The 13,860-nt window shown below is 39.8% G+C and overlaps 1 protein-coding gene across 1 annotated transcript in view; it reads right to left on the bottom strand.

Moving 5' to 3' along the window:
* Positions 1-13,555, bottom strand: part of cdh2 (cadherin 2, type 1, N-cadherin (neuronal)) — a 46,936-nt gene extending 33,381 nt beyond the window's left edge. Inside the window, exons 1-2 of the mRNA XM_083561950.1 lie at positions 13,318-13,555; positions 9,553-9,661 (exon numbers count right to left, since the gene is read on the bottom strand). Of these exons, the coding sequence (XP_083418076.1) occupies positions 9,553-9,661; positions 13,318-13,389 (181 nt within the window). The 5' untranslated portion in view covers positions 13,390-13,555. The remainder of the gene's footprint in view (positions 1-9,552; positions 9,662-13,317) is intronic.
* Positions 13,556-13,860: the final 305 nt, after the last annotated feature.

The raw sequence follows: 13,860 nt of genomic DNA, 5'->3' as shown, positions 1-13,860 counted from the left end.
AGACTGCACACACGTTCCACACACAATACTTACTCCTCTCTCCTCTTCTTCAGCCGTTACGCTCCTCTGTCCTCTCTTTACCTATCATTTTTTTCTTCCCTTTTTCTCTCTCTCTCTCTCTCTCTCTCTCTCTCTCTCTCTCTCTCTCTCTCACTGAATTCCTGCCATCGCTTGTGGACTCGGACTCAGAGTTCACCTCCCCTGCGCTAACCCTCTCTGGCTGTCCTCTGCTTTATCTGTCTCCATAGCTACCACCTCCCCCACCCCAAATCTCATCAACTGCAGTGATTGAAACCAGGCTTTGCTGTTGCAACCCACCCCCGCATTTTTACACACACACACACACACACACACACACACACACACACACACACACACACACACACACACACACACACACACACACACTCACACACACACACACATCCACAAGTCTGACCTCTGGGTGCCTGGGCTCTGCAGACAGCCATTCAAGTGTATGCACTAGGCATAAGAGTTTGCTTTCTGACCATGGGCTCTCTTTTCTAACCGTCCCCTGTTCAGTATTAGCAAGGCAGCAAACAAAAAAAATGCCTTCATTCAGCCAGAGTGAGAGAAAACGAGATGAATGGATGAATATAAAATACACCCTCCCACTTTGTAGTTCCAGGCGATGTTAAGAACACAAGCAGACACAAAGCACGCATATGAGTTTTCTGTAATTAAATGCTATTACTGCATTAATTATGGTTGAAACGACTTCTTAATATTTGTTTATGGCTGCTAACAGACATTAAATGCTCCTTGGCTTAATAAAGCAACTTACCACACCCATCTATCTTTCTCTCTCTCTTTCTCTCTCTGATAGCTACGATACACACAGCACAGTCAGGCACACTAAGCAGTGATCCATCATACTCTGGAAACCAGGGCAATCACATACAAATGAATTTAAAGGGTGGCCTTGTGAGGGTGTGTGTTCTTTCAAAATGTGCATTCCATGCAAAAATATTTATTTAAGCTGCTGTCTAACCGTCCAACACCACTCACTGTGCCTTTCTCTGTCAAACGCATTCCTGTGCTCAAAGTCATGCTAGGTATTATTATTATGCAACGCTGCATATAAAAGCAAACTGTCCTCAATTAAGCATTATGTGTAAAGTAGTAAAGTATTTTATTTATTGTTTAGTCAAACTTTTTTTTTACGTAGTTTACTTACTGTTTCTAATTAAATAAAATACAACAACCAATGCCCCATAAAATACATAAATCTCTGTCAGAGCTTTATTGTCCACTTAAAACAGGCACTTCATTACTCGTGTGCTAGTTTGGTGAACTTGTAATTGTAAGAATGTAAGGTACAAAATACAGTTCAAACTTTATGTGCAACTCTTTCACTCAAACTTACACAGTAAAAATAAGAGGAAAAATCACTGTGACCTCTAACAATAAGCTTGAAAGAACTGAATCCATGACAACCGGGCATCCTGTAATAATCTTTTAACACTCAAAAGAGGCTTATGAAAGGGAGGGAGACACAGGGAGAAAGAGAGAGAGACAGAGAGGGAACAAGAGTTTTGTTTGTGTGGTGCATTACTGGGTCAGTCTTCCAGTCTCCTCTGTAGAAATGCCAGAACCTCAGCAGCCCTGCATCTAAAAGCATCCATAAGTGCCAGCTCTCACAGCTTTGTTCGAATCTAATATAATTTAGTACTAAGTGCAAACAGCCTCGCCGTTTGATCTTGAGCAAAAGCACTTATCTAAAAAAGAAAAAACATATCCAGTAGCTAGAGTCAACCACATCCAACTACACGCTTTTCCAAATATATCGCCACCATGAGCTTGGGATGAGAACCAGCTGGAGCTAACAGACAGGCGATGTTATGCAGGGCTCAGACCTGATGCACCTTTACACAAACACACACACACAAAATATACGCCTTGTGTTCTAAACTGAGCTACCTTGTGGCACTGTCTGCTGTAGATCAACTCAAGCAGCCGTGAGGCCGGCGCCCCGCCGAGCCACACATCTCTCGCCTGGGTCAGACAGGGCCATGTGCTATGACTGACACGACCATGACATCTGAATAAAATGTGACAGACGCGCAGACACGGTTAAGGTGAGAATAAGGATTTTTTTTTTTGGAGCAATGATTATTTTTGGGCTGTTCAAGGTGCCTCGAGTTTGACAGTTCGCAAAATGTCTTCTCGACGATGGAGGAACATGGAAAGGAAGAGGAATCACTGTCAGGCTTTACCACTGATTTCCAACAAATCTTCCAAACAGCCATAGATATGGTATTAGATTTAAGGGTGCATTTAAATAACACTCGTCTTTAAACTTCTATAAAAATTTTACATACTGGAATTAAGCAAAAAAAAAAAGGCAATAATGTGTACATTGACAAACTAGACAAAGTGAAATATCCACATTAAATCACATTCTCTTATTGTTTGCTGCCATCACAACTGACATTTTATCATGGCTTTGATTAACCTTTATGTTGCTCAATAAAATGAATGAATGTATTGTATAGTATTTTCTATCTTACTGTAACTGTCAATACTTACTCAAGCAGATGCATTTAAAATATTGCAAAATCTTCTTTACTATTGGTCCACAATTATTTAATTGGTTCTTTCTCTCTCTCTCTCTCTCTCTCTCTTGTGTCTCTTTCTGTCTGTCTATTTGACACACGGACTTCATTACCTTACATCGATCTGGCAAAACAAAGAAACTGGAAGCAATGATCACTACATCAATGTGTGTACATGTTTGCTTGTGTGTGTGTGTGTGTGTGTGTGTGTGTGTGTGTGTGTGTGTGTGTGTGTGTGTGTGTGAAAAATAAATAAAGAGATTTAGCAGTCTAAAGTTATGAACCAGTTCAACCAATATATAGTAAATGGTATTATGCTAAAAACAAATAAAAAATATAAGAGCCTCAACTGCTTAGGGATGTTGAAATTGGATGCTCTATTGACATCTTTTATTATTACTACTCCTTTTAAATTTGTTTTGATAACGACAACGTGTGGTGAATTAGATTAAGCTATTTCACAGGTAGATGGAGCACAAACAGTAACAGGCCTACACAAGAACACCGCTGCCAGCTCTAACAGCTTTCCAAACGTACTATTTTATTATATTAACTCAACATATAAGTAACACTATATGGACAAAAGTATTGGGACACCTGGCTTTTTCAGCCATATGTGGTTCTTTCCCAAACTTTTAACATGAAGATGGAGGAACACAATGGTATAGAAAGTGTATGGATGCCTTCATTTGAAAGAGAAGACCCAAACCTGTTTCTCCCCATAAATATATTATTTGGAGTGGCTAATTTTAAGTGTCCTTCTATAGATCTCTGACCTCAACCCTAATAAAAATGAGCAAAAAATCTCCACAAACAAACCCCAAAATCTAGAGGAACTTCTTCCTAGAATAAAATTTCTTTTGGCTTCTTCCATTAAGGGTCGCCACAGCGGATCATCCACATGTTTGATTTGGCACATGTTTTTACGCTGGATGCCCTTCCTAACGCAACCCTCCCTATTTATCCGGGCTTGGGACCGGCACTAAGGCTTGTGCAACCCTAATGGCTGGGGTTGGTTCCCTGACCGGTGATCGAACATCTTCCTAGAATAGTGAAGGTTATTAGAACAGCAAATGGGGACCTAATGTGGAATGGGATGTTCCGAAGGTACATCTTATGGTAAAGTGTCCACAAACCTTTGTCTATAAACTATATGTAAAAATTAATGGAATCTAAACAGATTAGAAACATTATTTAGTCTAGAACAAAAGTTCAGAAATGTTAAAATACTGGTTCTACTCATAGTGAAGACGCCAAAGTAAATCTTCTTCCACACCACTTTGTTGTTTCAGCGTCTTTATCCTAGTTTACTACAGGCGTCCTTCAAAACTCTTCATTATTCATGACTGCTACGATTCAATAATTCAGTAATTAAGGGCATGAGTGCATGAGCTCGCCTGCCTGCTCTGTTCAGATAGAGCCACCAGTGATCTGATGTATGAACAAAGTGTATGCTATTTGCCACACACAGCAGCTCTACTCAAGTATACACACACACACACACACACACACACACACACACACACACACACACACACACACACACACACACACACACACACACACACACACACACACACAAAAGAACACAAACAGATGGAAATAAAACAACATCTGGATTATATGATTGTCAAATTCTCAATTTACCACATTTATAGAACATAAACCATACAGTTTAGCTAAAATATTAACTAAGCTAACGGGCAGGAGCACACTGCTAAACACACTGCTCCAATCTGTTTTCAAAATTTCCAAATGTATTATGAAATAAAAAAGTTTTAAGAAGAATTTATGAGATTTTATCTGCTGAGAACATGTCTCAATTTTCATATATATATATATATATATATATATATATATATATATATATATATATATATATATATATATATATATATATATTTATATCTATATCACTAAATCAGGAAAAAGAAAAAAAGCAACTGAGTTTTTATACACTATATGGATAAATGTTAGTAGACACCTGACCATTCAATGTGCTTTTTCAACATCCCACTCCATATTTAATCCCTATTAACTGTTATAATACCCCCCACACTTCTGGGAAGATTTTGGAGTGTGGATGTGCAGAGTTTTGTTTATTCAGTCACAAGGGTGTTACCTTTTCAGAAATATTTACATTTTTATTGCTGAAATTGCAATCTGTGAAAACTGAACCCATTTAGTGCATTTAATTGCCATATTGCATCAAAATGCAAATAGAAATATTAAAATAAAATACAAATAATAAAATAACAAATAAAAAATAAAAAAATCTATTTCAAATTATAAAAAAATAAATAAAGTAAACGCACTGTATGGTGTTTACTTTTATGTTTTAGTTTGAAATGATCCCAAACTTTGGAAACTTTCTGTTCTTTTGCCTGAATCTTCTTCTCGCCCCCTCGCTGTTTTCTCTCCATTTCTCTATTTTTCTGCAGCATCTTCTGTGTTTTACCTGTCCAGGGGTCTCATTTTAAAACACAGAGTACTGTGTTTATATACACGGAGCACTGTGTTTCCCCCACGGACGGGTTATTACTTACGCACCACCCGCTAAACCCTGGACTGCTCTGGGGTCTCATTTATAAATGTGACGTACGCACAAAACTGGTTGAAATCGTGCGTACGCCACTTTCAACACAAAGGTTATGATTTATAAAAAAACAAACTTGACGGGAGAAAGTGTGCACATGTAAGTAAACTCTGAGCCCTGCATGCGTGGAAAGTGGCGTATGCACGTTTCCAGCCCCGTTTTTGTGCATACGTCACATTTATAAATGAGAACCCAGAGTGGTCCAGAGTTTAACGGGTGGTGCGTCAGTAATAATGGTCCATGGGGAAAAACAGTGCTCCGTGTATAGTTAAATGGATTAAATGAAGCATCGAGGCAATGCTTTTTTTGTATTTGAAGTACTCGAGTTACTTGAGGAATCATTTCAGCCATAGTACTGATGTAGGTGAGGAGGCATGAAATGCCACTGTTCCAAAGGCCAGTGTTCCAATTCATCCCAAATGTGTTAAGTAGGGTTAAGGTCAGAGTTCTACAGCAGGACCCTCCAATCCAACCCATGTAAACCATATCTTCATGGAGGCAATATATTTCCCAATATACCTGAGTCACATTAGATCCTTAAATGAACCTGATTATCCAACATGCTAACTAACTTACATAGCTAGTGAGTTCTATTTGCTAATATACACTGATACTACATACATTATCGTTTGTAAGTTACTGTATTGTTTACAGCAATGATTCCCTTTCACATAGATGCCTGTCTCAATACTTTTTTTGCTGTAAGGGTAAGAAAATCCTAACCTTATCTTGGAAATATATTTACATTCTGTTACAAACAGTTTCTGTAGAGCTTCATATACACTGAGCAATTGACTTTTAGTTCACTTATGTAGTTGACTACATTTCAAAAGTTTTTCAGTGGACTGTACCCACCACAGTAGAACAATTGCTTAATCATTTAATCTGTTTTTTTATTGTTGCACAAAGGATTAGTGATTAAATATCAACTGTTCCAAAAGGAAAAAAATAATCTCAATCAGCAGTGCAATATAGTATTTACTTCAAGGACAATTGGCCATTTATTAGTTCGGTCAAATCCTGTTAATTAGGGGCTGGATGTAGGAGTTCATATTACCATTTTAAAAACAGATATCACAAAAGCTCCCAATATACCCCCTTTCACAAGCACACATAGACACACACACATACACACAATGTCTGTTCCTCCTTTAATTCCAGTTCAGTCAGCCCATAGAGGAGCGCTGACCCGCATACTGATATTCTCCTCACTGCTGCACTCTGATTGGACAAACTGCAACACAGTCTTCACGTCCCAGGCAAAAAAATGGTCTTCTATTTCTTTGTCTGTCTGACCTAACTCCCTCGTTTTCTCTCTTTCTTTCTCCAAGATTTTCTTGTGTAAGTTTTAGAACCCCAAAAACTTCTTGCATGTCTTTTCATCAGAAATGATCAAACACACACACACACACACACTCCTCTAGAGTAGTGCTCTGTGTGTATGCTTGTCTGTGTTAGTGGGCTCTGATCAGTAATGTAATCAACTCACAAAACTCTAAATTTCCTTGTGATCATGTTCTCTCATCCAGCATGCCAACGCGAGCTACTTTTTTGTTCAGATAACACAGAAAACTTGCGGGCAAATCCGGTATTTGTATTCAGGTGCTCAAAACATGAAGGAAAGAAAGAAAGGGTATCAAAAGAGAAAGGATATCAAAGCATATGACAAACAGATGAGATTAAAATAGCGTCATAATCTCAAGTTGAACGCTTGAAAGAGAAAGTGATGCAGAGGTGTGCAATATAGCAGCCCTATATTTGAAGACACACTTTTCACAATAAGAGCAGGCACATCAGGATATTTGTGTGTGGAATATATGTGTGGTTTCAGTGATCTATAATTACAATAAAAAATTTACTAAAATGTAAAAACTTTGAATCAGCCACTAGCATTAAACATGTTATTAAATATATAAAAAATGTCATGTCCTGTGACCAGTAAGTAGAAAAATACAGAAGGAGGGAAGATAAATAATAAGGAAACAGAATATCCACATGAAGTAGTTATTCTGTATCCTATGTCACAGCATTTTGCTTCATAAACGAATTTTATCAGTGTGGATCACCGAGGGGTGGCCGGTGAGACACCTCTAACTGTATATTCCTCAGTTGAAAAGGAGAGGAAAAGGAGGGAAAGGGTGAAAGTATTCATCCCTGAGTCATTTGCTTTAAAAAGGGTGGTGATGAATGAGTGTTACAGAAACAAAACATCCTCCTCATGTTAGACAAGAGACTCCCACTAATCTGTATACAGGGGTCAAACCCCCCAGAGGCACACACACTGGCCAAGAAAGAGAAAGAGATGAATGGAAAGGATGAGGTTTTCACGCCTGCATTAGCAAAAGATACTGTTAGCAAAGGTATTACCAGGGACAAGAAGAGTCCAGACAAAAGGGATGAGATTGTAGTAAAGGTTAAAGGTTTAAGTCAGTGTGTGGGGGTGTAGGGGTGTGTGTGTGTGTGTGTGTGTGTGTGTGTGTGTGTGTGTGTGTGTGTGTGTGTGTGTGTGTGTGTCTGTGGGAATGTCATATTTTAACTGGAAAGAACAACAAAAAGCAAATCTGTGAGTCAGTATGGATATCAGCTGGCTATTCTTTGTAAGTGCATGACTATTCAAGGGCAGTTTTACTGGATGCGCGCACTCACACACACACACACACACACACACACACACACACACACACACACACACACACACACACAGACAGACACACGTAAAATGAGTACTGGAAACTCCCCCCCAAGACGTGAAATGTAGACTCCCTGTGTGAAATCTAAAGCCATGGTTGTCTCTTTTGTTTTAATTGCTCTAGGTCAGTGTAGGTGCGAGTGTGTGTGTGTGTGTGTGTGTGTAGGTGAGCTACTTGTTCACACAGATCAAACATAAAGTCGGGGTAACAGCTTGTGTCTTTGTATTTCAAAAAGGTACACAGCATGCAAAGTGTTGCAAAATGTTAAAGAAAGAAAACTACACACACTGTATCTGTGTAAAGAAATGAGCTGTTCATGGAGGGTTTTCTATAATTACCAGAGAAAATGTAAGCTCTGATCTCAGTCTGGTGTAAAAAGCCTTTGAGATAATAATGCACTATTCACCATGAGTAAATGTAAACTTAACAATCGTCTATTTGAAGAATGGATTGTTAATTAAATGAGATGAGTTGAAATGAGCTGTTTCAAATGCTTGTGTTTTACCTCAGATTAAGGTTAGCTAGCAATGCTCTCCCATTAAAAACTAATAAACAAGCAAACAACTTGGAAAAAAAAAAATAAATACTTTATACTGATCTATAAATGCCCTAACACTCATCTTATAGTAAGAAAAACAAAATTATATTAACCAAAAAGGTGTCAAAAGATTTGATATGCAGAAAAAGAACACATGAATATGCTAGCTAGCTACCCAGCAAGCTATCTAGTAATGTATTAGCCAAATTAATAACACACAAGAAAATGAAACAAACTTTACAGATTAATTAAAATGTATTAAAACAATCAGAGAAGATATGGTAAAATGTATTGTTATCTCTGGCATGTTGTTACTGATTTGTGCTAGTTATCTATTATTATTTTTTTGCTTCTTTTAAGGACAGTCACAATGCTGATTTCTGATCTTTATCTATAATTTTGATCTTTATACTCATGTCAAGCACGAACAGCAATTCAAGAGAGGAAAGAAAGGAATGATTATATTGGATTAAATTAGATTGGTTGGTCCTTTTGTTAGCAGTTGAACAGTAAAAAACTGCTCTGAACAAAAGGCATTGTGGGTAATTAATAAGTGCAAAACATACACATTCGCATTTCCTCCATGCTGAAGTCAGCTTGTGTGGATCTCTGAACTGTGATTAAATGACCATATGAGTACGGGTGAGTAGGCTCCGTGCTATTGACGGCCTCCTCGGATGGGTGTGTAATCAATGCCATTGATCGGTGGATGTTTCAGCAGTGTGTGCAAACCAAGCAATTTGATATTAAACCGCAAATATCTCACGCTCACAACAAACACACATTCCTTTCAAAGTGAAACGATCACTTTTACCTTACACACACACACACACACACACACACACACACACACACACACACACACACACACACACACACACATTTGGATGCACTAGCCTATAAACACCACACTGATTAAACACAACCCTCCCTATTCTCTGCCTTCACATGAACACACAAACACAGGCACACAAACCTCTCCTGACACAAACACACACCATTTTCTCATCAGCCAGTTGTAGAGAGGCAGAAAGAAAGGCTGAGAGAAGATCCTTCTGCAATCCGCCACAGTTGCCTTGGCCATCTGTAACATCAAGCTGCAAATGCTTCAGGAATCGAATGCACAGATATCAAAACGACTTCCTCACTCACCTTTAAGCAGGGCCTGTCCTTCAGTAATGATGTCATTGACCATGACGCTGTACTCTTGCTGGGTAAAGGCTGGCTGGCATGGCATGGCCCCCTCAGCCTGCAAAACCACCTGGCAAAGTATACAAACCACGTCAATTAGAAATCATTAAAAAACATAAACATTAAACACCACGCAGAACAATATGACAAGAGCCTAGTAACAAAATTATAGTCAGTAGTAGTGATGAACTATGCGTTTATATCAAATTAATCTGACCTGGGTGACAAACTGTGTTGCAAAGTAAAACCTAGGGGGTTTACCATTACAGGCTGTCACGGCGGATCATCCGTCTCCATACCACCCTGTCCTCTACATCTGCCTCTTTCAAACCAACTCATTTAGGTTTATGCATAAACCAGAAAAAAAAGTCTAATATTTCAATTTAGATTTTACATCTGCTACCCAGGTTCCGTCTTTGCTAAACAATCACTACATAGTGTACTGTAGACCTAATAATAGGGACTCACTCAAGTACATGCTTACAATGTTAAATACAAAATTACCATTTTTTTATTTTATTATATTTATACATTTTATATTTGACGTGCGTTTACATTCCTTTTCTCTAGTAGCAAAGATCACTTGTACAAAAATGTGTTAACTGCATGTCAAAACATTAGAAGTATAACATATTGTTCTAACCATTCTGATGTCGATTATAGCTTTCAAAAAATATTAAAGTACTGTGAAATGACTATGATTAATATTTGAACGTATTCGACGGCCCCAGTGTTACAGTGTGATGACTTCCACTGATCGATGGTTCATTTCGCTCTGTAGAGCAACATGCAGTTGAACTGACCTATATCACAACAGTGCACAACTCGGTTCCGTTTATCATTACCTCTTGGCAAACTAGGTATATTTCATTGTGTAGTGCCCACTGGACATCGATCCATTGATTTAGTGGCTCAAAGTGGAAAAACATTCACAACCTTCTCTTCTGTCTGCTAAATTATTCAGTATATCTCATGAACGTCGTATTCCCCGAAGGGCTTGCCATGCGCTCTCTTCTCTTTTCCTCTCTCTTCCTCCCCCACCTCCACTGCTCTTTCCTTACCCCCCAATGGCACTGAAGCATCTGTTGTTTTGGAGTGGGGTGTAATTAGACTGATGAGGTCATGAGGGCGAGACGTTGCCAAGTGGGGCTGACTGTCCAACACATGGTCTGGCTTTACAAGCCAGGTCTGGAGGCACACTTGGTGCGCACACACTGAAGGTTTGCAAGTCCTGATGCTCTGCACACACCTAGTAGGTGCCATTATCTGGTACGGTATACCATTGAGTATTTCTTTTTTTAATTAAAGCACAGTCACTACTGCTGCTAAGCAGCTTGGATTAGGCAGCCTGGGTAGCCTTTGTGTGTGATAAATGCCTGCTGAGCCTTTTTGTCAGTTTAATTGCTGCCTGATCAGCCAGGTTGTGGTAAATGTGTAATCTTTTTTTTTAAATACAACATCGTGACATTGTTATAAACTCTGATAGAAGCTTAGGCTTTTAAAAAATGTGTGAAAATTTCGTATCGGCACACGCCTGGTACGTGACAAAGCAACACAAAGCAACTATCAAGCCATGACTAACAGCTGAAGCTCGTCTTCACTCTTTATACAGCAACATAAACTACAGAAACCACACTGCAAGATCGACTTCAGATGCTGTACGATATAGTCCGCGAGCCCCAGTGTGGCAAAATGCCTATTTTGGCTTTTGGAGAGTGAACTGAATGATCAAAGGCAGACAGTATTTGGTTCCTGATGTCCACTGTGAACTGGCCTCTTTGTTTTGGAGTGAGATCAGAGGAAGAACGGAGACGGCTGCCTTGTTTGTTAATGAGACGGCTGATTCACCAAACATGTTAATTACTTGTTACCTCAAAGGGGGCTTGAGTGACCTGTTACCAGCTTTCGCACACAATGCTTGATAAGTCACTTTGCGCCGATTTCCATAGAAACGTGCTGGTGGTCACACTGTGACATTTTTGCTCTCCGGTGTTTACTTAGCACCTGTGACTCACTGGATTGAAATCTGAGTTTTTAACCACGGATGTCAGCATCTGCACAGCACTGTGCTGTCGCTGCATATTAAATATCCATACAGATGGATAGGACTAGCCAAGATGTTGCTGACACTAGGATTCAAGAAGGAGGAAGCAAGAGAGAGAGAGAGAGAGAGAAGCGGCATAGGAGAACAGAGCGAGGTATCAGTTAATCACATTTCCTCTTTACCAAGACCTTTAAGCATGACCTCCAGTGTCCCAATCTGGAGCCAGGTTTGCATGGTTGGAAACACACACCCCACCCTATGTTTCAAATACACACAATGCATTACATAGGTGAAGGCAAGCACACATATTACAATAAAGCAGCCACCGCAGACTTTATATATTCCACATATATATTACAGCACACTAAAATCCTGTTTTTTTGCACATCCCAATCCATCTTGTTAAAAAGCCTGGGTCAGAGCACATGATCTGCCATTATACAGCATCCCAGGAGGAGAGAGGGTAAAGGCAGATTCTTGGTGCTGGCCTCAAACCCTTGACCTTCTGATCACTGACCACCAAGCCACAATAAATTAATATAATACAGCCACCTCATAAAATATCATATCACTTCTAATACTTTAAGCACAAGGAGATCTAGCTCTGGCTTTCTAAAGGGGATGTCTTGAACATTTTCTGAAAGCAGGAACCCCTTAAAGAACCTTTCAAAGAAATTTGGTATATTCTTTTTTTTTGTCAAAGTGTGTCCCTGTCTCAGATACATTAAAGGAATAATTATTTATAATCTCGTAAATCTGGTTTGGATTCTCACAAAATGCTTTTTAGTGCTGGTGCTGAGTTTTTTTCTCCACCTCTGCACAGGATGCCTGGACTCTGATAGATCAGAGCTGTACTTGTCCAGTCCATGGCAAAGTAGACTACTCGTCCATAGGATGCACCTAAACACTGTTTATCCCGAATATCCGGACACTAAATAACTAAATAACAAATTCAATACCCAACCGAGAAATCTCATTTGCAGGACTGAGCGTCTCTCAGCATGGAGCCCATTCAGAGAAACGGCATTAACGCCCTGCGGCGACTTCAACGAGCTCTTCATTACATGCTTATTGAAACCTTCTTCGTGTCATTGTTCATAACGAGCACAACAGTAACCCAGTGCTTCTTTTGCAAAACTTTCAAGACCAGAAGGAAAAGCAGAGAGAGAGAGAGAAGGAGAGAGAGGGGAAAAAACCCACCTAGGTGCTCATGTTTTTATTCAGCATGGGACGTTTAACACGGTCACGAGCCGTTTGCACGAGAGGAACAATCCGGGAGTCTTATAATACAGTACAATACACTGCACTGCTCAGGTGAAAGATCCACTACTGTACAAGAAAACAAAGGGCACAATAATAATAATTGCACCAGTGCTGGTGGCCTGGGTCTAATTGCATTGCCCCCTATACGTTTAGCTTAACTGCATGCACCATAGTCGGTAACCCCTGCTTCTCTTCTGCTTGCATTTGGGAATAAATTCCATTTACAGCAATGCATGAGGAAAAAGGAGCAGCCTGTATAGTCAACACACACACACACACACACGCTTTCTGACTTCAACCCACAAACACTAGTATATAAAAACACGCAAACACAATGAGGCAGCTTCAGCATCGTCGACCGACCATCGCATCTCTCTGAGCTTAATATGCATGCGGGCATTGCAGTTTGTGCAATTTACCTGCAAAGCAGCGACGAGCGTCAGCACCGCGCATCCCTTATTGCACATGGTGCGATTTCTGTAAATTCTCATCCGTTCGCTGTGTGGATGCTTATAGGGCTTTTTCCAGCAGCTGCAGTGTAGGCGGCATGAAGAGACAGCGTGATCCGCTATGTGCTTTCTCTTTCTGTGTGTGTGAGTGTGTGTTCTCTCCGCTCGTGCTACAGCTCGTGCTCTTGCTGCTGCCGCTCCGCCTGCTTCAGCGCTCCGCAGCTCCTCTCTGACTCAGTATCGCCACCTAGCGGTTGAAATCTTACACGCTGTCAATCTGCTCTGCGGTGTTTCCTCCAGGACAGGGCCATGGACCGGTACCGGGCTGAACCGAAATAATTTCCGTTTGGTTTGCAAGGTTTCGATGGCAATTTCTGCCCACTTAAGTGTTTTGGTCGCAGTTTTTTCTATGCATCGATACATTTAGCTCCCCACGTATTCTGTATTATGGTGACATCCATTTTCATTATATATGAAATCAAACAAATAATTAAATCATCTAATTTGTGTTAT

The sequence above is a fragment of the Silurus aristotelis genome, assembly GCF_946808225.1.
Source record: "Silurus aristotelis genome assembly, chromosome: 15".
Taxonomy (NCBI): Eukaryota; Metazoa; Chordata; class Actinopteri; order Siluriformes; family Siluridae; genus Silurus; species Silurus aristotelis.
Note: the sequence above shows the minus strand (reverse complement) of the source record. Positions and strands in the feature narration are given on the sequence as shown.